This window comes from Cervus canadensis, chromosome 33 (genome assembly GCF_019320065.1).
Source record: "Cervus canadensis isolate Bull #8, Minnesota chromosome 33, ASM1932006v1, whole genome shotgun sequence".
Classification (NCBI taxonomy): Eukaryota; Metazoa; Chordata; class Mammalia; order Artiodactyla; family Cervidae; genus Cervus; species Cervus canadensis.
The window spans coordinates 29,571,611-29,598,909 of record NC_057418.1 but is presented as its reverse complement, the minus strand read 5'-3'; the positions used below and the strand labels follow the sequence as shown (position 1 = coordinate 29,598,909).

The 27,299-nt window shown below is 42.9% G+C and overlaps 3 protein-coding genes across 3 annotated transcripts in view; 2 read left to right on the top strand and 1 right to left on the bottom strand.

Moving 5' to 3' along the window:
- Nucleotides 1–27,299, bottom strand: part of TULP4 (TUB like protein 4) — a 202,002-nt gene that overhangs the window by 44,976 nt on the left and 129,727 nt on the right. The window contains exons 3-4 of the mRNA XM_043457022.1: nucleotides 24,790–24,918; nucleotides 13,803–13,964 (exon numbers count right to left, since the gene is read on the bottom strand). Coding sequence (XP_043312957.1) covers nucleotides 13,803–13,964; nucleotides 24,790–24,918 — 291 coding nt within the window. The remainder of the gene's footprint in view (nucleotides 1–13,802; nucleotides 13,965–24,789; nucleotides 24,919–27,299) is intronic.
- On the top strand, nucleotides 14,613–15,180 carry LOC122433939 (ribonuclease P protein subunit p14-like). The gene has a single exon (XM_043457033.1). The coding sequence runs from the start codon at nucleotides 14,692–14,694 to the stop codon at nucleotides 15,064–15,066; it is 375 nt and encodes a 124-aa protein (XP_043312968.1). The 5' UTR covers nucleotides 14,613–14,691; the 3' UTR covers nucleotides 15,067–15,180.
- Nucleotides 15,174–15,711, top strand: LOC122433808 (hydroxyacyl-thioester dehydratase type 2, mitochondrial-like; the record flags this gene model as incomplete). Its single annotated transcript, XM_043456775.1, has 1 exon — nucleotides 15,174–15,711. A coding segment is annotated over one exon (519 nt), but the record flags the coding sequence as incomplete, so codon positions are not given.

Here is a 27,299-nt window from a genome sequence, read left to right as displayed (position 1 = left end):
CATCTGGATCTTGTTTTTGTTTTTTTTCAGCAGACTAGCTGCTTTGTGTCTTTTTATTAGGGAGTTTAATTCATTTATATTTAAAGTCATTATTAATAGGGAAGGACTTATTATTGCTATCTTGTTAACTGTTTTCTGTCAGTTTCCTAGTTCATTTGTCCCTCTCTTCCTCTCTTGCTATCTTCCTATGTGTTTCATTGAATTTTTTTATATTCATATGCTTGGATTTCTTTTTCTTTTGCATATCATCTAGAAGTATTTTCTCTGGTCACATGGAGCTTACATGAAAGAAATTATAGCTAATGTCAATCTACTTTAAACTCATTAACAACTATAGTTGCATAAAAAATTCTACTTCTAATTATTTCATTCCACTGCATTTTATGTTACTGATGTCACAATTTGTATATTTTTACACTGTGTATTCATTGACACAGTCATTTCTAATAGTTGTCTTTTAAGTTTTATCATAACTAAAAGTGATATATCCATCAACCATTAAGTAACAAAAGTCTGCATTTGTGTATACATTCATTAGCAAGTTTTATACTTTCATATTGTTGTTTGCCATCCTTTCATTTCAACTTAAAGAATTCCCCTTTAGCATTTGTTGTAAGGCAGGTCTAGTGGTGAACTACTTTAGCTTCTGTGTGTCTGGGAAAGCCTTTATCTCTCTATCACTTTTGAAGTACAGTTTTGCAGGGTATGGTATTCTTGACTGACAGTTTTTTCATTTAGCATTTTGAATATGTAGTCACATCCCCTTCTGGACTGCAAGGTTCCTACTGAAAAGTTCACTAATAGCTTTATGGAGTTCTCCTTATATGAGACAAGTTGCTTTTTTCTTGCCGATTTTAAAATTTGCTTGGTTTTTGGACATTTGATGACCTGATTATGATATGTGTCAGTACTTCTCTGAGTTCATCTTCTTTGGAATCCATGAGGATCACTGAATCTGTATGTCTATTCCCCTTTTGGGGGAGTTTTCAGCAATTATTTCTTTGGGTAAACAGTCTGGCCCCTCCCCCTGCCTCTTTTCTTCTGAGACTCCCATAATACATATATTGGTCAATGTAATGGTATCCCACAAGTCCCTCAAGTTTTCTTCATGCTTTCACTTCTTTTTTCTCCTCTGACTAAATAATTTCCAATGATCCATCTTCAAGTTTGCTGATTATTTCCACCGCTTCATCTAATCTGCTGCTGAAACACCCCAGTGTATTTTTTCATTTCAGTTATCGTACACATCGGCTACTTAATTTCTAATTGAAAAAACACTTAAAAACATTTGCAAGTCTCACCTGGTTCATGCATTTTCTCTTTAACTCACTGAGCATCCTTACGACTGCTATTTTGAATTCTTTGTCAGGTAAATTTTATATGTCCATTTTACTGGGGTCAGTTTCTGGAGATTTATCTTGTACCTTTGTTTGGGACTTATTTCCCTGTTTCTTAATTTTTCTTGACTCTCTATGTAGGTGTCAGTGCATCAGACAAAATTACCACCTCTCCCAATTTTCATGGACCAGGCTTGTAAAAAAGAAGACCCTCACTACTCAGCCTGTTCAGTGATTCTGGAAGTCACTCCAACCATCCTACTAGTCCAAACCACCACCTTTGTTCTTAGTGACCCCAAGATGTATGGAGTATGCTGGGTCCTGTCAGTGCTAATTCAAAAGCCAGTCCCCTGGGCAGCCCTAAGGAAATCTGAACACCGGATACATGGTCCAACTCTTCCCTACCCCCTGCTTTTAATGTAGTAGCTGAAATTTGGGGTTTCCTCACCAGCTCACTCTGTATTGGGCCAGGAGAAGGGGCTGTGTTGAGTATGCTAGTTCAAACTGTCATCTTTTTTCTCAGTGGCCCCTGGTGTTCCATCAGCCCTTTGAGACAGGTGAGACAGAAGCCAGTGGCTTAGGCCACACCCAGAAAAAAAATCAGAACACTGGACATATGATCCAGTTCTTTCCTCCTCTTCCCAGGGAGAGCTTGAAGCTGGGGTTTTTCTCCCAATTATATGGCACTTTGCCAGGGGTAGTGATTATGGCAAATCAAGTTTTTCTACCAGCTCTGATGTGGCCAGTTTCATAACACATTAGGGGTACAGAAGCCTCTCAACTAGCTTCTGGATTTCTCACAAAGGGAATTGGTCAGTATATTATTGATTTGGTATGTGCTGAAGAAAGGAGGTTCCAGAGCTTGCTATTCTGCCATTCTGCTAACATCACTCTTGTTGAACACATTCTTTAGATGGTGTATTTAATAACAGCCAGCACACACAAATAACTGCCTCCCATCTTTCATTCTTAACTTGAAAAATTTCAAGAAAGTTTTTATTTAGTATATTTTAAATTCACCTATACTGAGTGTCCTATACAGTGATTCTTCAATGATCTGAGTCCAGAGATAACAAAGAGCAACTTAATTTTTAAAGATCTTAGTTACCAGTGTCATTCAACCAAGACAGCACAGAACAGTACACAGTAGTCTGGCCTACTTTTTCTAAAAAAATATTATTTTCTCCTATGAAGCGCTCAATAGGATATCCAGAACACACACACACAAGCAAAATCCAAAAAACTTTAAACAATATTAACAGCAGTATAAAGATAGCCACAAAGGGTGGAGGCCATCTCCTGATTTCCTTTCCTGAGTATGTTTCCATTATTTTCCTTAATTATTACTTACATCCTCCTTGCATGTTTTTGGCAAGAATCATTTCTATGTATGTTCAGTTCAAGGCTTAAAATAAAGATGAGCTTCCCTTTTACAGTACTTTTTTAGTACATGCACCACTAAAAAGTCATGGGAAAATAGAATGGGAAAGGAGGAAGGAGAATCACTTTTTCCACTGGTCAGATTAAATCTAATATCAAAGCTATGTTTCCACAAGTAGGCAGGATCTCTACTCCCAGGGCCTTTAACCTGCTTACAGTTCACTCTCCATCAAGGGTCTCTTCTCCAGAATAAGACTGGTTCACTGAGTAATTACTCTAGTGAGCCTGCGGATTAAAAATAGTAATAGCAATAAATAATTTAAGTACAAGAGCTTGTGTGAGAGATTTCCATGTGCTTCTCTCACTGAGTTAGCACAATGTCTTCCAAGCCTTCAGAGTAAAGCTAAGGCCTGTAGAGTTCCTATGATTACTACTGAAGGGACTAGGAGCAGGCTCATCCCCAAAACTAGCACTTACACAGCCGGCAGAGGAAAACGTTTTCTTACAGTGAATAAGAAATTCCTTGCCAATACCAAATTGTGATTCCTTTTATTTTGGTTTTATTAAGTCTGGCTTTTCCCCTATTAATGAGTGGGTCTCACTTATGAGAGAGTCATTTCCTATATGTCAGGTATCAGTAAATTACTTTTCATTTATAAAACTATGGTGGCAACATCATATTTTTAGCTGAAAATGTAAAGATTTATGTTGCTTTTTAAAGTTTCCTTTATAAACCACTTTTGATCTTACAGTGCAAGACACAGAGACACTTGAGAATAAACACCCATCTCCTGGACACAACAGATGTCCTCCTTTAAAGCCATGGTCAATCCAAGCCCCAGACAAATCATTTACTTCAATCTGATAAGAACCTTCTTCAAGTAAGGAGGAGGTTGTGACAGATAATAGCACTGTGGTTATGGAAGGAAATTCACATTTTGAAGAGATTTATTTTGAAGTAAGTATGGGTGAAAGGACATGTGATCTGGGATCTGCTTTAAATATAGCACAGAAGAAAAAAAAGAATAAAGGAATAAAATAGCAAATGTGATAAATATATGTTCTTTATTCTTATTTTTGAAGTTACTGAATTTTTTATAATCAGTTTTAAAAATTATAGAATTAAAAAACCCTATAGAATCATTTATTACTTGGAATACTTTGAAGGAGTTAGCAAATCTACTTGACTTGTATGCTGGTACTTCATAACCTTACATTTAAAAATTAAATGAACAGTTATTCTTTTCCACTGACTAATGCATTAAAGCTTTAAGCACATGTTAGTATCATAATAGTTCCTTTTTCATCAATTAGTATCTCTGAAAAGACGCTGTATACTGATGATTTAAATATTTTGTTTTTAAAATTATTACAATTAAATAAACTAATACTGCACTGAAATACCCCCTTGAATAATCCTGCTGTATCACTCAAGTCCTGACTCTACTCCAAATGAGCAATAAAGGTCATATCAATATTTCTTACAAATTATGTACAGAAAAACCAGCTTTCATTTCATAGATGTCACAGAGGCACAAAGGGTACTTTTAGTGATTTTTCATGTTGTTGTCCACATCATGGTACTGTCTGCATTTAAAGTTGTTGTAAAAACTCTGGTGGCTCACAGATCACATCAGCAGGATCAGAAGGGAGTATATACATTTTGCGAAAAACTTACTTTCAGCTGCTAAGAGGAAGTGGGATCTATCTACAATTTGTATTCAAAAGCAAAGAAAAGAAGAAATCTCTCTTCCTAGATTAAAAACAACAAAACTTCAGGATGGAGGCCAGAGGCAAAGATTTCACCCCTCTCATGTCTATATGTGCTAAGACCTAAAAAATGGTAAGTCTTCTCTTGGGGCTGTTTAGGATGTACCAACTCCACAACAACACCTTCAAGTTTACTTGAAATCACGGCTTAAAGTGTCTAAGAAAACACCAGGTCTGTTAAAGTATTTAACACCTCCTTTGAAAAAGTTTTAGTATATAAACAAACATTACTCATGGAAATCTAAAGTCAGATATGTATTAGGTGAAGAATTCTCATTTCACACCAAACTACCTTCTAAACAAGGGCAATTTCGACAGGATATTCTTTTAAATAGAAAAAGATTCTCTTACATGGAAATTTAAAGTATAATTATAACACTCAGTATGCCTACATTTTAAAATCTAGTAAAGTGAAGTATTCCTGTATTAGGACTATTAACATCAGTACCAAACACGTTAATATTCCGGTTATATGACAAATGTTTTTTTCCTAACAGAACATTCCAAAGGAAAAAATAGTGGTTCTTTTTTATAATTGGAGGTCAAGCATAATACATGTCTACTGAAAGAATAGGTTCCACTTGTAAGATTGTGTCTGTAAATCCTTTGGAGCAGAAAATTTGTTTTCATGGCTCTACTTCTCTCTCCTCTATTGTAAAGGACTGTTCTCCTGTTTTCTAAGTTCACGAGCATCACAGGATAACCTCGGCTGAATAATTTAATCGTAGTTTGTATCTGTCATCGCCTGGATAAACTCTACAAAGTAATTATCAGTACTTCCGAATTTTATGAAAAGCAAGTATTTGCCTTCATGATTTTTAAAAAATGCTGACTTGTGTTCTCATTGAAGGCAATGAGCCTTAGAGTTTCCCTCCTGCAGCTACAGACTTCCTAAAACGTAATTCTAGGATGTTCATCATGAGTTTTTATTGGGAGGGATGTCACCAAGATGGTGAACTGTTGTTCCTGACTTCACTCCTCCACACAAGAAGAGTAACTATTCATAACAACTATGCACCACACACTGAGCACCAGTGAGGCCGTGCACCCCCACCCCACGGAGACCAAGGTCTGCAAACAGTACCTGTGGGGCACCACGCACTTCCAACTCCAGTGTAAGGATTAAAAAATGAATAGGTGTCTTGGGCACACTGGGGAAAGAGGAGAATTCCAGGTTAACTCTGAAAAGTCTGTTGGCACAGGATTAAAAGAGTTCTCATTACTGTAAAGAAGAGATCAAAGAGCTGGAAATAGAGGGGCCAGCTATGACACAGAAGAAAAGAGGTAAAGAATCTGAGGGCAGGTGGTCTGTGAAGATGCCATCAATCCTATCCCACTGCCTCAGGCAGCACCACAGGGACACATGCCAGGCAAGGGGAACATTGAATCTTCTGAAAATCTTGACACCACAGCTCTGGGGCGCAGTGGTAAAGAATCCTCCTGCCAATGCAAGAGACCCAAGAGATGTGGGTTCGATCCCTGGGTCAGGAAGATCCCCTGGAGAAGGAAATGGCAACCCACTCCAGTATTCTTGCCTGGGAAATCCCACGGACAGAGAAGCCTGGTGGGCTGCAGTCCATGGGGTCACAAAGTCAGATGCGACTGAGCACACAAACACAATCTTGCAAAGAGCTTTTCCAAAGGAACCACATGGGTTTTCTTGGTAGAGTATCCTAGCAGCTAATACCTGTCACTGAGTTGAATTTTCTATATCGTGGATCAGGATTAAACCAACAATGATCACATTTAGGAACCATTTTTGGATTCGAGAAAGAGGAAGAATTCAGTTATTAGGATCCTCATTCAAACTGCTTTCTAAAGAAGGGATAACCACAGAACTTAAAAAAAAGAATCAACCAGCCTTAACTAACTAATGAAAGATTCCACACAAGTGTCAACAGATTTGAAAAAAACAAAAAATCAGACTTTGTGTAAAAGAGTTATGATGAAAAATGAATGCTGGGTCCCCCCAGGGCAGGCTCTGTGGGGTAAACCAAGAATTCCGTTCACGTCTGTGTGGTACCTGAGGATGGGAGGAGACACGGACAGTCCTCATGCGAGGCCAGGGCCGGGCCATCCCCAGGCGCCGAGGCTGGGGGAGCTGACTGGACAGAAGAGGGGCAAGGGCAGGAGGAAGAGCATGGGCGAAGGTAGGAAAGCGATGTGAGCTCAGGAAACTAGTCCACTAGGGCGAGTGTGAAGGAGGGAGCTGGGCAGAGAGAAGCCTGGAAATGCATGAGGGCTTGCAGGATGGATTGACACTTTCCCCAAAACCCACTCAGTTGTGTGTGATGAGTGTAAAACTCTTACAGAGAACTGGAGAGAGTAAGTCAGCAGACAGAGAAGTCAATGCTTAAGAGAGCGGACAGCAGACAGGCACATGGTAAGCGACAGAACAGACCAGAGCCAGCTGCAGCCCAAACCGACAGCAGAAAGCACAGGAGAAAGCTGATTCCAGCTCGCCTGCCCAGAGTGGACTGGCTGACGTCTTAAAAAGGAACGGCTAGCCCGCTGCATCTCCTCCCCTCCCAGGCAGACGGGTTCACACCTTACTCTCAGAAGGGGCTGAACAGAAGGCGCAGACACAGCTCAGGGGTCTACGGTGAAAAACCCAGCAACTCAATGATAAAAGTGAGCCCAGTTCAGCCACCAGTTAAGGCCCATAGGCAGCCAACCTCCAACACTGCCATGGTAGAGAAGACAGTACAAGACTCCGAAGTCCAGATGGGTCTTCAAGGACCACTCACTACCCCAGCCCCCAGGCTTTACTTTTTAGTATCCACCTCACAAATATGTGTGAACAACCAAGGATCACCACACATTTGGAAAAAGCATCTAATATGAAAAAGAGAAGCCAAAACCAAACCAGAAAGAACCTGGCAAAGAAAGACAATGAAGAATAAAGAAGAATACTTCAAAAACTCAACATCCTCACATTGTTTTGTCCTCCATGAAATAAAAATTAAATGATATATATATTAAAAAGAACAGATCATAATCTAATCAGAAAACAAAAACAGAGCTCCAAAAAGTTAAAAATGTGATAGCATTAATTTTTTTGAAGTCAAAGAAAACTTGGGAGGGATATAGCTCAGCACATCACCTAGAAAATTACATTAGGCAAAGAAAAGAAACTGGGAGAGAAGAGAATTAAAATCAAATCATCAATCTAAAAGGACATCTGAATAATAAGATTTCCTGAAACCGAAAAGAAAATATCACAGAGCTATGACAAGTCCCTGGAGGCAAAGGATGAGCTGGAAAGTGACCACTATGTTCCAGCCAAACAGGTGAGAGAGACAAAGCGCATCTTGAAATTCACAACCCTCTACAGACGTGTTCCACCAAAATGAAGGTACAAACCACAGAAACACGAGTGCCAGTCCCATATAAACAGGAGATGAGGAAGCGGGCTCAGGCTCCAGGTGTGCCGCAGGCGAGAGCAACCGGTTCAGGCTGAGGGCCCAGGAAACAAGTGAGTCAGAGGTACCACTTGGGGTAGTGAAACGCTTCAGAGGAGCTTTTCAAGTGTTTGGAGAGCAGAAGGATTAATTCATGATTGGTACACTGACAACCAAGCAAATAAGTCAGGCAACTGTACTAATTCTGGAAAGAGCAAACGACTGCATGAGGAGGGCAGTGCTGCCCTGGCTCTGGGAGTGAGTCACGTGTGCCCTCAGCAGGAAGACGGAGCACAGCGGGCGGCCATGGGACGGGGAGACAGAGCCGAGTCCTCATCTCCCAGGCAGGAAGCCACTGGAGAACACCTGAGTCCGAAAAGCACTCAGAAGTCTGGAGGAAAAACGAGCAAACGCGGTGGCCTAGGGAGCGGGAACCTGGGGGCGGGAGGGAAGGCACCAGGGACTGAACGGTAGCTTGTGCTTTATGTTTTTAAGAAATATTCATTATAAACCTAGTAGTACTATTTGACATTTAAACACTACAGCTCTTTAATAAAAGTTAGTAAAAAACAAACAGGAAAGGAAGCTAGAGAGGAGCCAGAGTGTGCAGAGAAGGACCAGGGTCACACCCTGACATCACCTCGAAACTAACGGAAGTGGGGCTGCCCCAGGCTCCGCAGGGTGTTCTCCGCCTCCTCCTCCCCGAGCCCCACGCCACCCCCTACCCCAAGAAGGCGGCCACACCCAACTCCGTGAGGCACGGTGTGCAAGCCACTGCTGCGGCCAATGGGAACCTTCGAGTAACTCAAAGAACTGAAGAGCGACTCATTCCCTCACAGGACATGAACCAAAAAAAAGGCAGCCCGGCTGGCAGAAGCAGCCACTGGACACAACAGAAGACACCAGTCCGGGGATGAAGTCGTAGACAAGGAGAATTGGGAAGAACTTAGGAGCCCTCAAATCCACCAGCCCTACTCCAGAATTTAGGTACGTGGAGCCTTAGCTATCTTCCCTGATGTCAGCCTGAGAATAATCACCTGTAACTTTTCAATACAAGTGAATAGTTCCTGGCAATAAAGTATTCAGGAGGTGGACTCAATAGGGCTAAGTGACTAAGTAGAGGGTGCAGACAAAGGAAGAAGGAAAGTTAAGCACAAGCCCTGCCTGGTGTGGAGATGATCAGCAACAGAGGTGCCGAGCAGTCGTGGAGACTGACAGGGAGCACGGACCATGTGGGATTCTGGCGGCTGGGGGTGGGGGTGGGGGGTGGTCTCTGGGAAGCCTGGGCTCCATGTGAAGGACGAGAGGGAGACGGAAGCACAGCACAAAGCTGGGGAGCTGGAGATGTACATGAGGCAGCAGCAGAAATCACCCCGAGGACAGGAGAAAAGGGGGGAAGGCTGAGGCTGGAAGCCCAGCAAGAGTGGAGGAGTGCAGGAGCCCAGGGCGGCTGCTGGGAGATGGCCTTCAGCCAAGGGAGGAGCCCCGGGAGAAGATGTTCCAAGACCCCAGTGCCTGGGGGCTCGGCAGCCTGAGAAGAAAGTAGGGGGGAGCTGGCAGGATAGGCCAGCAGGCCAGGACTGGGTCCAGTGGGAAGGGCAACTGGCTGGGGGAGGGAAACCGTAAACGCTGGGACGGAACAAGCCCTGTTTGATCAGGGGCTGCACTGACTGTGGAAACACGTGTTGCTAACTCGCCTCACCAGCATATGGTTTGACACCTGAGGTCCCTTAAAAGAATCCAAACACAGTTGGCGCACCCAGACCATCACATGCCTCTCGAGGGAGCTGTGACAGAGAATGGGCAACTGGGACAAGAATGGGACAGGACACCAGCCTGAGAAGTCCTCTGCAGAACCCCGCCCCAGAGGACTGGTTCTGCAAGCCGCTTTCTTGGAGTTCTCCCAGGAAGGGCGGAAACTAGGGAGAGTTTTCTTCTGGTGCTTTTCTGCTCAGAACTCTGACCACAAAATTCTTTCTTCATTTAACCTAAATTTGTCAGCTCCAAGTCTGAGGCTTTTTCCTCCATCCTGCTCTTGTGGGCATAGATCTTCAGTGTCCTCTGAGGAGAGCGGCGTTCGCCCTGAGACACAAACTGGATCGCCTGCCAGCACGCCTACCTTTCTTAATGGAGACACACCTCAAGTTCTCCAGAGCCAGCTGAAAGGCTCTGACAGGGAACAGACACTTGGCCAAGGCTCAATGCGAGTTGGCTGCATATCTATAAATGTTTATGTCTGAAGAGCCACAGTGTCTACCCACCCAGACCACCCCCCCAAAACTGAAAAAAATATATAGATGACAAATAGGAAAATAGCTAGATCTCAAAATCACTTGTTTGTAAAACAGTGCTGCTTGTATTTTAAAGAGTTAAGAGGAAGCAGCCTAGAGTCCCATCACAATCAGAACTGTCTCAAGATGATGGAGTAACAATGACATACATACACGACCGTGTGTAACCAGACAGCCAGTGGGGAGCTGTTGTACAGCGTGGTGGCTCCGCCTGGTGCTCTGTGAGGACACAGAGAGGCGGATGGGGGTGGGGGAGAGAGGCTCCACAGGGAGGGGGTACACGTATACTTGCGGCTGATTCACGCTGTTGTACAGCAGAAACCAACACAACACTGCAAAGCAATTATACTGCAACAAAAACAGAAATCAAAAAAGAAAGATGGGGGGGCATCCTGGAGGCTGTTTACATCAAAGACAGAAGGTTATTAGCTACATTACAAACACTACACTGGCTTCATACTCTTTTTCCAAGTATGAAACCAAGCAAGAGATATGAAAGAATGACAGAGACAGAGGGAGGAATGTTTCAGTTCAAACATGACCCACAGAGCATCCATTCATCTCTCCTCTGTGTTGAATTCCTCCAAGGTCGGCAATATTTTTTGAAAGGCAAAGGAGCACTTTGCTCAAATGAAACTTCATCCATTAGCTCTAAATACAGACCCACAAACACAGTCATCTAGACTGAGGTGTGGGCCAGGAGCCCAACCACCTGCAAAGCTGCCCTGAAGTCCTGACGACCTGCCTAGGGAATCAACTCCACGGCCTCAATTGGGCTTCGAAGCTGCAGCCCGTCAAAGGCCCTCAAAGGCAAGCGGGCGTCTCACCCACCATGTCCCCCACATCTCTGGGCCCCGTGCCTGTCACACTCCAGGTGTGCAGTCTGCTGGACTCATACGGTTGGCACAGCTCACGGGGGACTGAGACAGGAGCCTCATGATTCCATCACTCTAGGCGAGAGGAGCATGCCAAGTTGAGACTTCCTCTGACATATTCTGAAGGGCCTGCACATGTGTTCCCTTATCTGGTCATTACAGAGACCCTGGGAATGAGGTAGAAAATAATTCGCACCCCTCTCACAGAGGAGGGAGCTGGAGCAGGGAGAGGAGAAGCGCCTGCGAGTGGTCACTCACTGGGCCGCAGGCGCAGCCTCTGAGCGGACGGCAGGGACAGAAGAAGCCTACAGAGATAAACCCATGCAATAAATAAACACAAGTGCTTCGCACAGAAACACACATACGCTACTGGGTAATTAGATGCCTCTAGGGGAGGGTGAGGGAAGAGACTCAGAAATTCAGAAGAGACTATCTTTTGTAATTCTCAAACCACAAATTTTGAGAAGAGGAAAAAATACTGAACATTTTTACTTGAAAAAACTGTAAATATGAAATACACGGTGACTACAGGCAAGCAATTCATTAAAAAAACGTCCCCCAAACTTATGGTTTCATATTATACTGTTCAATTTTACCAAAATTAAACTGAAATCTTTAGTGTGAAATGTCCTGGTATTTAATGGATTCTGTTGTACTTGGAAAACACAAGTCTTATATTTACAAAGGTTTTATTTAAAAAAATAAGTAAATAATCAATATATAATTTTATTAGGTTATTATATATTGCTTTATTATGAATATAAAATAGGCACATTAAGGGAAAATTTGAAATCAGGTTTTAAAAATGACCCAGAGGCTTATCAGCATAAAGTAACCATCTCCTTGTGACATTGTGATTAATTTCCTTTCAGTTCTTTTTACAAGATGGGTAGTTTCCTTTGGTTGTTTTAGGATGTGGTACTCATACCACACATACCATTTCGTATCCTGGCTCTTTTCTTAACACTATATCACAAGAGCCCTTTCAGATTATACACCATCTTTATAACCACAATCTCTAACTTACTGAACTCCAATATGATCCTTTAAGTGGTTATACCACAGTTTACTTAACCGTTTTTATACTAGTAGACTGTTGCCAAACTTTTACAATCATAAATGCTTTAATGACTACAACTTTTATTTTCTTTCCATTTTGTTTCTTTTAGATAAATTCCTAAAGCATATCAGTAGATCAGAATAGATGATAATTTTTAAGACTTGCTTAAAAATCGTACTAAATTTTTGCTTCCTGAAAGATCTAATGTATATTATTACCAGCAATGAATGAGAATAATTATTTGATTAAACTCTTATGAATGATCAATAAAATCATCTGTATCACTTTTTCTATTAATAAGTGAAAATATACCTTCACTGTATAAATTTTGCTTTTTTCCCCCAGAATACATACTTTCCCACCAAGATTACTGACAAGCTGAACCTCTTTTGTGAAGAACTTATGTCCATTATCCATTTATTAATTGGCTCTTCCTTAGATTTTAAATTTGTATGAGTATTTTGTACAATTAAATTATTAACTCTATTTACAATACTGATGGGGAATATTATTTCCTCAACTTATGGTTCACACAAAATTTTTCTGTCAGTTGTTACTTGGACAAGCTCTGTGCTCTTTTCCTTTGTGACTCTTTACGAGCCTTTTGAATTGGCTCCTCCCCACCTCCTCCCTGTGTTAAAACTTAACGCCTATTTCCAGTTTTTTAAGAAATCTCCACACTGTTTTCCATAGTGGCTGTACTAGTTTGCATTCCCACCAACAGTGTAAGAGGGTTCCCGTTTCTCCACACCCTCTCCAGCATTTATTGCTTGTAGACTTTTGGATAGCAGCCATCCTGACTGGCGTGTAATGGTACCTCATTGTGGTTTTGATTTGCATTTCTCTAATAATGAGTGATGTTGAGCATCTTTTCATGTGTTTGTTAGCCATCTGTATGTCTTCTTTGGAGAAATGTCTGTTTAGTTCTTTGGCCCATTTTTTGATTGGGTCATTTATTTTTCTGGAATTGAGCTTCAGGAGTTGCTTGTGCCATATGACCCAGCAATCCCACTTCTGGGCATACACACTGAGGGAACCAGATCTGAAAGAGACACGTGCACCCCAGTGTTCATCGCAGCACTGTTTATAATAGCCAGGATATGGGAGCAACCTAGATGCCCATCAGCAGATGAATGGATAAGGAAGCTGTGGTACATATACACCATGGAATATTACTCAGCCATTAAAAAGAATTCATTTGAACCAGTCCTAATGAGATGGATGAAGCTGGAGCCCCTTATACAGAGTGAAGTAAGCCAGAAAGATAAAGAACATTACAGCATACTAACACATATATATGGAATTTAGAAAGATGGTAACGATAACCCTATATGCAAAACAGAAAAAGAGACGCAGAAATACAGAACAGACTTTTGAACTCTGTGGGAGAATGTGAGGGTGGGATATTTCAAAAGAACAGCATGTATACTATCTATGGTGAAACAGATCACCAGCCCAGGTGGGATGCATGAGACAAGTGCTCGGGCCTGGTGCACTGGGAAGACCCAGAGGAATCGGGTGGAGAGGGAGGTGGGAGCGGGGATCGGGATGGGGAATACGTGTAAACCCATGGCTGATTCATATCAATGTATGACAAAACCCACTGAAAAAAAAAAAAACAAACTTAACGCCTTTCCCCCTTAGCTCACGCAGTTTGAACATGACACATCACGTTCAAGAGGTGTTACCTGCTGGTCATCAGGCGTCCATATGCCACAGGTGATTTGACTTTCCAAGTTGATCTCAGATGACCAGTGTCTTTGTCCACTGACAGAACCAACCAGGACAAACCCATCTCGATATGAAATAAGTGCTTGCGTCCCATCGTGGCTCCACGTGAAATCGCTCACCTTTGGGACACACAGACAAAAGGAGTCAGCTTGTAATCTGAAAGGGAAGGCACTTTCAACAAAGACTATTTGTAGTCATTACCTGAGCCTTTGGCTAAAATCAAGATGGCCTTAAACAGACACTATACTATGTTGTATATATTTTAACAATAATATATAAATGACATTGTTTGGAAAGCATACGCCAGTGCATGCTAAGGGCTTCACACACGTTAATTCATCAAGCCCATGATAATACCTCCCAGAGAGTACATATGTAACTTCTCCCTGGTCTTACAGAGTGGCCAGTGGCAGAGCCAAGACTATCCCAGGGCTGTGTCCCAGCATCCTTGCTTTTAAACACTGTTCGATCTACGGCCTCCCCCTTATGCTAACAGATTCTCCATCAATGTCTCTTGGTCACTTATCAAGATAGCAAAAGTCTCAGTTTCTGATCATATGTTTCTCAGTCTTGCTAACAACATTCCCACAATCAAAATGAGAAATAGGGAGGGACGGCGGGACGCCACGGGCTAAGGCGAGGCCAGGCCATGGACCATCCTGCGCTTCTCTGCAACGTGGTCTCAGACAGCTGAGAGGACTGAGTGCGACCACGTGTGCAGAGCGCATGCGCCTGACCTCAGGCGGGCACGAAATCAGTGGCTGAAGTTAGTCAAAAAGTTGAAAATGACTTCACCCACCCAACACCGTCTTGACTCAAGGTAGATGTGATCAGCACTGGAAAAAGATGCCAGCCCCAGCCACCACATATGAAAGAACTGTTTACAAAAATCCCTCTGAGTACCACCACATGAAAGTGCGCCTAGAATTCCAAGATTGTGGAGTTGCCCTGAATGCTGCACAATTCAAACAGCTGCTTATTTCAGCCCTGAAGGACCTGTTTGGTGAGGCTGATGCTGCCTTACCTTTGGATGTTCTAACCTATGAAGAGAAGGCCCTGCCAGCCATCCTGAGGATATGCAGCAGTGGTCTTGTCAAATTGTGGAGCTCTCTGACCCTGTTAGGATCCTATAAAGGCAAGAACTGTGCTTTCAGAGTGATTCGGGTTTCTCCATTTCTCCTTGCATTATCTGGCAATAGTAGGGAACTAGTATTGAATTGAGTAGTCTTCAATTTGAGAAAATATTCCTCACTCTCAAAAGTACTATTTGGTGCCAGCATAATGTTTGGAGACTGAAGCAGCCCATAAGCTCCTGTCGATGGAATTTGAGAGTGCTGAAGATATTCCCAGTGATGTCCAGCCATCGCCTCTGGTGGGGTAGGCTTCACAAGGGAATCTGCCTGAGCCAAGCAGTGCTGAACAGGCAGCCCTTAGAGCACACGCACCTCAGAGTCGGAGACCGGGCTGAACTCAGGAGGGCCTTCACAAAGAGGGATGTGGCCACCTTCTCAGAATTAACAGGGGATGTCAATCCTTTGCACTTAGACCAAGATTTTGCAAAACACACCAGATTTAGAAAGACAATTGTCCATGGAGTTTTGATCAATGGACTTATTTCAGCTCTCCTTGGTACTAAAATGCCAGGGCCAGGCTGTGTGTTTCTTTCCCAGGAAATTAACTTTCCAGCTCCCTTATATGTTGGGGAAGTTGTTTTAGCTTCTGCAGAAGTGAAAAAGCTGAAGCGGTTCATTGCCATTATTGCAGTATCCTGTTCCGTACTAGAAAGTAAAAAGACTGTTATGGAAGGCTGGGTTAAAGTTATGGCCCCAGAAGCTCCCAAATCCTGAAATACGTCTTTAAAGATACAAATTCGGGCACTAGTGTTGTTATTATTGAAAGTCTCCGGGGAAAACAGCGATTACTATTCTTCAGCAAGGACAGGCTCATAGACCTGTACTGGCGGAGGGGAGTAGGTAGAGAAATGTTCCAGTGTCCACTTATGCTTCACTCCAGCTTAAGTATATTCATCATCTATCTAGGTTTTCAACACTGAAAAAAAAAATAGGCAATTCCCTGGCGGTCCAGTGGTTTCACTGCCAGGGGCATGGGTCCAATCCCTAGTCAGGAAAGTAGGATCCCACAAGCCGTGTGGCACAGCACGCACATGCACTCACACGTGCGCGCGCGCGCACACACACACACACACACACACACACACACAAGTGAACAGAGGAGATCAGAGGTGATTCTAAGGTTGGTGATTTACTGACCCTTCAGTGTCACTTGCCCTTCAGATGGTTTTCCTGTCACTGGGGGAGGGCTTATGTGAGTCTTTGGACTCAGTTCTGTCAGCTCTCTTGGCTTCATCTATAAAGCAGGGATAACAGCTCCATACAGGAGTGCTGGAGATGACAGGCACAAACAGGTAAGCACAAGGCCCAGCCTCTTAAACAGTAGCTACTGCTGTTATCATTCTCGTCTGTGAGCAAGGTTACACGTTTCCTGAGTTTGGAGCTATCTGGCCCAAAATTAAAGAACAGATCAGTCTTTCAGGATGTCAGCCAATCTCCATTGGTTTTCTAAACCTGGAACAGACCTTGAGTGCAGTTTCTATTTTAGCAATCCAGGTGATTTTCTCTCTCCTTTGAAAATATTTTGGGGGTCCCCACCCATTATATAAACAATACATGCTTTTATTAAAATAATTATAAGATAAAAAAATTGAAAAAAAAAAGAAATAATCTAACCAGAAAACATTACTTATATTTGGGTGTTGAGTTCTATCAAATGCATTTATTCAAATGACCACACTTTTTTTCTCTTTTCATCTATTACTGCAGTAAATTACTTCTCAGTTTTATGCCATTCTTGCATAGCTACAAAAAGCCCAACCTGGAGGTAAAGTATTGCCCTTTGAAGTTGAAGTTGATTTGCTTATGTGTTTGGAATTTCTACATCTACATCTATATACAGGAGTGAGTCAAACTCACGATTTTTTTTTTTTAATGTCTTTGAATTTATTAAAGTTATGCTGACCTCTCAGTATGAGTTGGAAGGTAGTTCCTTTTCTTCCATAGCTGGGAAGAATTTGTATAAACTGGCCTGACCTGTTGCCTCAAAGGCTGGTGGAACATGCCTGTGAAACCATCTGGCTCTACACTTTTTTTTTTTTTTGATGCTAGCTCTGCACTTTTCTACGGGAAGATTTTAAACCATTGGTTCAGTTTATTTAAGTGTTAGCACCAGTCAAGCTTTCAAGCTTTTTATTTCTTCTTCAGTCAATTCTATTATAAAATGTTTTCAGGAATTTGTCTTGTTCATGTAAGTTTTCAAAACTCTTGGCAAGTAGTTATTGATAGTACTTACTATTCTTTTAAATACCAACTTTAGTGAGCTATAATTTATATGTAATAAAGTTCCCTTTGGCAGTCAATTCCCTACCCTCACCCTTGGTCTGAGGCAACAAATGATCTAATTTCTGTCACTAGCTGTTTATTCTAGGAATTTTGCATGAACAGAAGCATGCAGTATGCTCACGTTTGTTTATGACTGGTTTTACTGAGGGTAATAACTTGGAGAGTATTCCGAACTCTTGTGTGTGCCAGTAGTTCATTCCTTCTTATAGATGAGCAATATTCTACTGCATAAATGTGCGACAACTTATTCATCTCTCCCAATTGCTGGGCATTTGGGTTGTTTCCAGCATTTGGTTATTACAAAACTGCTGTGAATATTCATGTGCAAGACTTTTTGTAGACACATAGTTTCATTTTTTCTTGAGTAAATACCTAGGAATGGAATTAATTGCTGGGTCAAACGGTAAGTATACGTTTAAATGCATAAGAAATTACCAATCTTTTCCAAAGTGGATAAACCATTTTACACTCCCATTAGCAGTGTGCGCGAGTAGGTCCACACCTCACCAACACTTGATGTTGCCAGTCTTTTATTTTAGCTATTCTAGGCGTGCAGTGGTAGGACACTGCTTTTAATTTTAATTTAATTCCCAAACGACTGACACGCTGAGTGTCGTTTCATGTGCTTCTTGATTATTTGCACACCGTCTTTAGGAACCTGCCTGCTCACATTCCTTGCCATATACATTTGTATGTCCATCCACATTCACCTCTTCATTATAAATACATATATGCATGTAAACACACACACACATACATTCACACACGCATACATGAGTCTTTTACCTTATTGCGATGTAATAATTCTAGATACAATCCTCTATCAGAATATGTGCTTCAAGTAATTTCTTCCATTCTGTACCTCGCCTTTTCATTTTCTTAACAATCTCTTTCAAAATATAAAAGTTTTAAATTTTGACGAAGTTCAATGTCAAGTTTTCTCTCTTATGTTTCAGGTTTTTTGTATCCAATCCAAGAAACCTTTACTTAGCCCAACACTGCAAACCCAAGCTTTCCAGAAGTGTTATTCAGTCGGTAAGTCGTGTCTGACTCTCTGCGACCTCAAGGACTGTAGCATGTCAGGCTTCTTTGTCCTTCATCTTCCAGAGTTTGCTCAAATTCATGTCCATTGAGTCAGTGATGCTATCTACAATTTCTTTCTCTGCCACCCTCTTCTCCTTTTGCCTTCAATCTTTCCCAGCATCAGTCTTTTCAAAGGAGTCAGCTCTTTGCATCAGGTGGCCAAACTACTGAAGCTTCAGCTTCAGCATCAGTCCTTCCAATGAATGTTCAGGGTTTATTGCCTTTAGGATTGACTGGTTTGATCTCCTTGCTGTCCAAGGGACACTTAAAGAGTCTTCTCCAGCACTACAGTTCGAAAGCATCAATTCTGTAGTGCTCAGCCTTCTTTATGGTCTGACTCTCACGTCCATACATGACTACTGGAAAAACCATAGCTTTGACTATATGGACCTTTGCCAGCAAATTGATGTCTCTGCTTCTTAATATGCTGTCTAGGTTTGTCATAGCTTTCCTCCCAAGAAGAAAATGACTTGTAATTTCATGGCTGTAGTCACTGTTCACAGTGACTTTGGAGCCCAAGAAAATAAAATCTGTCACTGCTTCCACTTATTCCCCTTTTATTTGCCATGAAGTGATGAGACTGGATGCCAAAATCTTAGTTTTTTGAAAGTTGAGTTTTAAGCCAGTTTTTTCACTCTCCTCTTTCACCCTCATCAAGATGCTCTTTAGTTCCTCTTCACTCTCTGCCATTAGGATGGTATCATTTGCATATCTGAGGCTGCTGATATTTCTCCTGGCAATCTTGATTCCAGCTTGAGATTCATCCAGCCCAGCATTTCTGTGCATTACTCTGCACAGAAGTTAAGGGTGACAATATACAGCCTTGTCATATTCCTTTCCCAATTCTGAGCCAGTCATTTGTTTGAAGTTTGGTTCTAATTGTTGCTTCTTGATTCACATACAGGTTTCTCAGGAGACAGGTAAAGTGGTCTGGTATTTCAAAGTGTATGCTTTTACATTTATGTCTATGTTTCATTTAGAAGTTAATTTCTGCACAGGGTATATGGTAAGAATCAAGATTCTACTTTTTAAATTTTCAGTACAGATATTCAGTTTTTCTGTTCCATTTGTCAAAAAGACTATTCCTTATATGTCAACTAGACTTACTGTGGTGATCATTTCCCATTAGATACAAATACTGAATCATTATGCTGTACATCTGGAATCAATATAATGTTGTATACTATCATACTTCAACTTAAAAAAAGACTTTTCTTCCCCTTACTGAATTACTTATGCATCTTTTATTTACCTTTGATTACCTTGTAACCTCTACCTTATCTATAGTTATGTTCAACTTTTCATTCATACAATTATTTTAGGTTTTATCTTTCTTCTCTCACTCAAGTCTTGCCAGCAATTTATCAGTTTCATTGATTTGTTTCCAAAGAACAAATTTTGGGGGATTGAACCTGGGCCCAGGCAGTGAAAGCATTGTGTTCTAACCACTGGACAACCAAGGAATTCCCACAATTTCTTATATTTATGTTTTTGTTATTAACTTCTAACCCATTCAGAAATTATGGTCTGTAATCATGACACCTACCAATGAAAAAAAATTTTTTTTTAATTAAGATACTAAAATCCAGGGTGGCACACTATGGCCAGTGGGCCAAATCTGCCCTGTCACCTATTTTTGAACAGTCCAAAAACTATAGTTTTAGAGGGTTAGAAAAAAATTAAGAGAAGAATATTTTGTTATATGCAAAATTACATAAAATTCAAATTTTAGCATCCATAAACAAGCTTTTAATTTTATCAACAAAAAGTTTTCTGGTTTCCTTTCTTGTTATACAGTACTTACATAATATCCTAAAGTGTGATCCCTAGTCCATAAAGCCTAAAATATGTACTATCTGCCCCTTCACAGAAAAAATCTGTGAAACCTTAGAACATGATCAACTTTTGTAAACATTCAAATGATCCTTGGTTCTCTAATTGGTGAATTCAGAAACTATAAATGTTCACTAGGTCAAGCTCGTTAACTGTGTTGCTCAGACCTTCTAAATCTTTGCTAATTCCTTTTGTTGTTGAAACCTCTCAGTTTATCAATGAATTTACCAATCTTTACTTTCAATTCCATCAATTTCCTTCATATACTTTGATATTATTATTAAGTGTATATATATTTAAAATATTATCTTAGTAAACCATACCTTTTATCATTATGTGGCAGCACTCTACAAACTAAACATTACTTTCTATCTTCAAGTCTATCTTATCTGAAAGTAGTATTTGCTACCCCAGCAATTTTTTTCCTAGATATATGCTCAATATATTTTTTCACCCTTTTACTTTAAATTTGTACATGTCAAGTTTCAGGTATGACTTAATAACACATGGCTATGTTTTTAAAACTGCAATCAGTCAAGCATCATCTTGATTGGTGAAATCAGTCCATTTATATTTATTCTAATTAGTGGTATTTTGATCCTGTTTCTATCACCTGAATTTGCTTTTTCAGTTTGCGTGTGTTTTAGTTGCTCAGTAGTGTCTGACTCTTTGCGACCCCATGGACTGTAGCCCACCAGGCTCCTCTGTCCATGGGATTTTCCAGGCATAAGAATGCTGGAGTGGGTTGCCATTTCCTTCTCCAGGGGATCTTCCCAATCCAGAGATGAAACCCATGTCTCCCACATTGCAGGCAGATTCTTTACCATCTGAGCTATGAGGGAAGCAGTTTGTATTACCTTTTAGCTCTTTTCTAACTTAAAATGAAATTTGTATCCATGATTTTCACTGTTGCTTATTCTTGGAAATGTTCACCTCCTTTAAAATTTGTAACACTACTGGATTTATCACATTTCAGATAATCATAAGGACTTCCCTGGTGGCTCAGACTGTAAAGCATCTGCCTACAATGCGGGAGACCCATGTTCAATCCCTGGGTCGGGAAGATCTCCTGGAGAAGGCAATGGCACCCCACTCCAGTACTCTTGCCTGGAAAATCCCATGGATGGAGGAACCTGGTAAGCTACAGTCCGTCGGGTCGTAAAGAGTCGGACACGACCAAACACAAAAAAGGACATGAACTTTTTGCTGTTTTCCCAGGGGGGTTATAGGTTGTCAGTGACCAGCATGCTTCCATCATGACCATGGCAGAACTGTGCCACATGACATCTTGACTGCTCATCTGAAGTTACTGAAAAAGTGCTGTGTGCTTAGGAAAACTCGGAATTTTGGTTTCTTGGTCCTTATGTTCCAACCAATTAAATTATTTAGTTTTTCTTAAGGACCAAAAAGATCTTTGACAGACAACACATTAATTCTGCAATAAAATTTAGAAGTCCTTTCATTTTGCAATGATAATACTACTTATTTACATGCAGTTTAACTCATTTATCCTTGTACAAAAGGAGCAGCTTCTTACTAGAGGCTAAAACGTATAGCCAGTGATAAGTTGCTTCTCTGAGATACCAGCAATCTTACAATCACAAAAAATTGGTAATATAGGATGTTTATAGAAATCAATTGGGAGTATTAAATTAGGTCAGCACAGAGAGTGATAAGACTATATCAAAACTGGGAAAATAAAACCAGGGGAAAGGAGTCCCCGGTGCTGTAACAGAAACAAGCAGAAAGCCCTTCCTGCCCCACTGAGAGCCAGCGGCCTAACGGCCCCTGCCCAAGGCAGCCTTTCTTCAGTCATCCTGAGACCTGTGCCTGGCACAGCCAGCCTGTGACTAATACTATAACATAATGCAGGCACGCCTCCAGACTCATTTCTGAAATAAAGGACTCACAATCATTTCCTGAAAAAAGGAGTGATAAAGCATCACTTGGCTTCTGCCAAATGTTTGGCTACTTCATGACAATGAAAGGCACGCTATATAACAAAAATCACCTGTCATTTCTTCTCCAGAGCCTCATGGCTCTCCGGGCAGACTTCAAGGACGCGCCTCCTCCCCCAGACACCGCTGCCTCCACCAGTGAGTCATCGTCATCGGAGCGTGACACTTCTCAGACAAGAAGTAGCCTCAACAGAATTAAAAGCAACCGAAACTCCCCAAAATGCAAGCGCTTAATGATACTTGCTCAGTGGGTTCTGAGGTTTGCAGAATCAGAAGGCCCAAGAGCAAAACTATATAAAAATCTGGATCAGATCACAAGATACTTTGGATCAACCTGAAGGGCACAGGCTTTTTTGAGATTCCAGGTGCTTCCAGATGTTCTCTGGTCCTTGGAAGCCCATTCACCTGCAGCTCTGAAGTCATCCTCTCTCATTTCTAAAACACTTTTTCTGCAGCGAACTCTCAGTGAAAAGAAAAGCTGAGGGACAAAGTAGGGGCAGAGACCACATGGCTACCACTGGAGAAGGCAGAAGCCTCGCTCCTCGTCACCAGGACACAGTTTAGCAGCACCCTGGGGCTGACAGTGGTGAAGCCTGAGCTCTATAGACATACTATGAGCATACGTGTTTCTGCTAAAGAGAAAACAGTTTATTGTCTGTGAACAAGACAGGGTTTTGGAGTCAACTCTGGGTTCAAAAACTTTCCTGGGTGAGTTACTCAGCCTCCGTGGCCTGAGTCCTTTCCTCCGTTAACTCAGAGTAACACCTTCCCAGCAGGGCTCCTGTGGAGACTGAGGGAAGGCCAGCTCCGAGTGACACTGAGGTCCCCCTTGCTACCTTTCTCCGAGTAGTGCTTTGACGACCTCATGTCAACCAAGGTCTGAAGACAGGCCTCACCCAACCACTGGGCCTTTCTAGGGGAAGAGTTCACACTTCAGTGGATGGGAGAACAACAGCACTCTAGAGACCTTATGGGCAAGTTCAGGGAAATCTGCACTGGACAGAGAGCCGTGAAGAGCTGCTGCTTCAAGGCTGAAGCTGGTCGCTGGTGATGACCTCCTGGTGACTGTTTAAGGGCAGGTGTGCCCTGGGGTTCAGGTCTTTGGGTGCCAGCACCTCACAGTGCTTGAGGCACCATCACAACTCGTGGGGTCAACCACCACGTCCAGATGGTATCATAGCATTTTTTGTATATAATCCTATGTAATCCTTCGAGTAGGGTGTCCCTGGTAGCTCAGTTGGTAAAGAATCTGCCTGTAATGCAGGAGACCCCAGTTCAATTCCTGGGTCGGGAAGATCCCCTGGAGAAGGGATAGGCTACCCACTCCAATATTCTTGCCTGGAGAATCCCAGGGACAGAGGAGCCTGGCAGGCATAGTCATGGGCTCACAAAGAGTTGGACACAACTGAGCACAGTCCTAGTAATCCCCGGAGGCAGGTACCGTTAAAGTCCTGAGTGTACAGAAGAGGAAACTGAGGCACAGAAATGAAGTGTTTCCTACAAAGAGTCACGACTGAGAGGCTGACTCCAGAGCTCACACTCGTGACCACAAGGGCCACCTTCCAGGTGACGTGAACTTCTCAGGGCGTGGAGATCTCCACATCTGTGGCTCTATTTCAGGTGAGTTAGCAGGCACAGGGCAGGCACCATCTCTTCCTTTTTTTTCCTCACAGGGGTATATAGGAAACTGATTAGGCCTTCTTAGAGCCTGTCAAAATTAGCACATTGACTTTACCAAATAAATAAACTCACAAGAACAGAACACTGTGTGTTTACTGGGAAGCGGGTTTGCCTCCGGTGGTGGCATCTACGGAGTCCCTCAGCCTGACACTGACTGCTGATGACAGGTTCATCCCCTGCAGTTTTACGTCACTCCACCGGTCTGCATCTCTCCAAGTTGGTGAGCTCCTAGCTTATTTAAGCCAACAGCTGGGAGGAGAGATTGTGAGAATTCGTTTCCTTGGAAACGTACAGAAAGGCAGTTGTGGGGAAGACTATCCCTACAGAGTCAAACAGTCTAAGAAACCCCTCGTCAATAAGGTCCTGTGAGGACTTGGGCCTGGCAAATCCTCGGGGTGGGACCTGAGTCATCATGCACCCAAGATGGGTGCTCCATGCAACTGTGCCCCCGGGGAGAGAGAGCCAGGTTGGCACCATCAGCCACCGGAACCCACCGATGGGTTTAAAGCAGCACAGCTCGGCGGGTGTCCCAGGAGCAGTGGTTTCCCACTGAGCAGAGACAAATTGGCACCGGAAAGGAGGGGCTGAGCACCGACCACAGTGGCCCCCCTAACTGGAGCCCGACAGAGCAAGCGCTGAAATTCGGCCTGAGGAGCAGGTGCTGAGAACTGCACGCAGAGCTCCCCGCCAGAGCACGTGGAAGACGACAACGTGGGCAAACACCTTCGCAAGGGCGCAGAGACGCGCCGCGCCAGGAGCACTGCAGAGGGTCCGGGTCAACAGGGAAGCACCACACTGATGATGCAAAACTACTTCACAGATTCAACTGAAGCTCGGAACCATGGAGATTCTCACAACAGCCGCATGCTGGAAAAGATGGAGGCGCCGTCCTTCTCCCTCCAGAGGAAGCTCGAGCAGCAAGCCCTGGCTTCGCTCGCCTCCACCCAGCCCTCGAGGCACCTCCTGCCGCTCACCTGGGCCCCTCGGTCGTTGACCAGCTCCACGGACCACCGGCCCTCATACTGGATCCACACGAATATTCCGCCGTCTGCATCGCACGTGGCCAGCTTCTGGTACGGCTCGTTCCACCTCACCAGCACGACCTGGGAGACGACCAGGAAGACATTTACTGAAGGGAAGGAGCCCGTTGGCAAGGAAGCCGTCCACGAAGTTATCAGACCCAGAACTAAAGAGAAAGTGCGGTCAAAGAAAGGACTCAAGGAGGACGGGAGGAAGAGGGAAGGGGCTGGGGGGACAGATCACAGAGCGGATGATGGCTGTCTCAGGGACTGGCCCTGACAAAGCCTGTCAAGGCTTGCTGACAAACAGCGGGCAACTGAGCAAACCATAATAAACTCCAGCATGAAAATGGCCACCACCATGAAAACAGAGAGCAAGCCAGAGCCTGCCTGTACCCGCCCTGCCTCCTGCAGTGCCAGGATCACTCCTCTGATGGTCCCATGTGGTGGGAAAGCAATTTTCTCAAAATTCATTGTGTATCTGAATCGGGGGCTCTCTATTTAGCACAGAAAAAAGAAAGGGTGGGGCCTATTTAATCTCATTTTTTCCCCAAAGTGAAACTATGTCTTTTCCAAGACTACCTTATTTCCAAATAGTTCAGCATCTAACCATGCCAGTTTGGAAAAAAAATACACAGTAGAAATAAGTTGCTTGTGATTTATCACAGAGGAAAGATGAGGAAATAATTAACTTCAAAACTGATGTGTGTAAGGACTTAATTTTTAAATTTGACAAATTCTGAATCTGGACAAATCATTTTCATCTTTCTCAATTATCACTCCCTCAGCTAAAGGTGGACCCTGCTAGGTGGTTGGTGGCATTGGCCCTCACAGAGCCCAGTAAAACCTGCAAGGACACGGGGCTATGAAGTGGTCGCAAGAGACACAAAACCAGCACCTGGGGTCACTGTGGGGCAGGTTCCCAGGTGTGGCCTGACCCACCAGTGCTGGTGACTGAGATTTCATTCATTCACCTTTTTTTTAAAACTCTGCATAAAGAGCTGAAAGGCTGCAATCTTCTGAGACCTGGCCATCATCAGCCAATCTAACCTAGTCAGTGGCCCCATGCCAAACGGATGCAAGCTCTCCATGGACGGAGGCACTGCCCACTGCCTGCCGCTGGCCCATCTGACTTGGTCCCTCCGCCGGGACTGCCTGCCTCGCTCTGGTCGCAGCTCTGCCGGTGCTGCCCTCACCACCCGCCACCTCCTGTGCCCACTGGGTCCAGGCTCCCTCCGCCCCAGAGCCCCGGCCACCTGAGGGATGGGTAGAGGCACCCTCGCCTCTGAACAATGACGCACAGGAATGCCCCGTGTACGTTATGAGTCTCATTCGGCTATAGCTTTGAACAGTGGCTGAAAACTATTGCAAGTAGGTTATTTTCAATTCCCAAAAGCATTTTAACAACAGCCAATAATACTGACTGCCGGCCTATTACCAACTGTTAGGTTGCGAGGGTAGAAGTTTAGAAATCCTGTTCCAAAAAAAAGAAATCCTGGTCCATGTGGAGTTCAGTTCACTGAACAGACGTCATATCCTGCTCCACATGCAGAGCTGGGAACATACAACAGACAGGAGGTGTACAGCGCGGAGCGACAAATCCAGACCCATTATCTTAAAGTCTAATTTCTAAAGGGGCTTCCCTGGTGGTTCAGCAGTAAAGGATCTGCCTGCAATTCGATCCCTGGGTCGGGAAGAACCCTGGGAGAAGGAAATGGCAACTTGTTCCAGTACTCTTGCCTGGGAAATTCCATGGACAGAGGAGCCTGGTGGGCTATACAGTCCACTGGGCCGCAAAGAGCCAGACATGACTGAGAGACTAAGACTTCCACTTTTAACTTGTTCTAATTTTTAAAATTCTATATTTAAATTACTGATCTAATCCTTAAATGTCTTTAAACGGACCAAATGTGTCACAAAATTTACAATTTCCAAGCAGCCAACTTCATAAAACTTCTTTCAGACCTAGTGGTGCCTGGCCTGAGCAGTGCACACCACAGCGTGCCACAATCCGGTCCCCAAAGACACGTTCACCGTCCAAGCCCACAGTCACTCATGCATTTCAGAACAGTGATAGGAGGACAGAGTATGACAAATAAGAATGTGATCGCTTTTAAACTATTTTAGGTTAAATACGGTAAACATTCATCTACTATAGTTTTTCCTTACAAGACATCATCATTCAGAAAACAGAGGCAAGTCACATTTTCTATACTTTTGCCTTTTTCCTTTAACATGCATTGATTGCCACATATGGTTGCATCTTTAGTTATCATCATCAGTAAAACCTCTCCTTGAGAACAGCCTGCGTGGTCACAGCATGACATGGACACAAAAGATCAGAGGTAAAAACAAAACATTCCACACTTATTGCTAACATTAAAATGTCTTGGTCCTGTGGTAAACACGAGTGGTTGTTGGATAAACAGAAAGTTCACAGACTCGACTTCATCTTTTCGTAATTC

What these genes read in the sequence shown, in the direction of transcription:
- LOC122433939 (XM_043457033.1), top strand. Translation starts at nt 14,692, where the DNA reads ATGCCAGCCCCAGCCACCACATATGAAAGAACTGTTTACAAAAATCCC.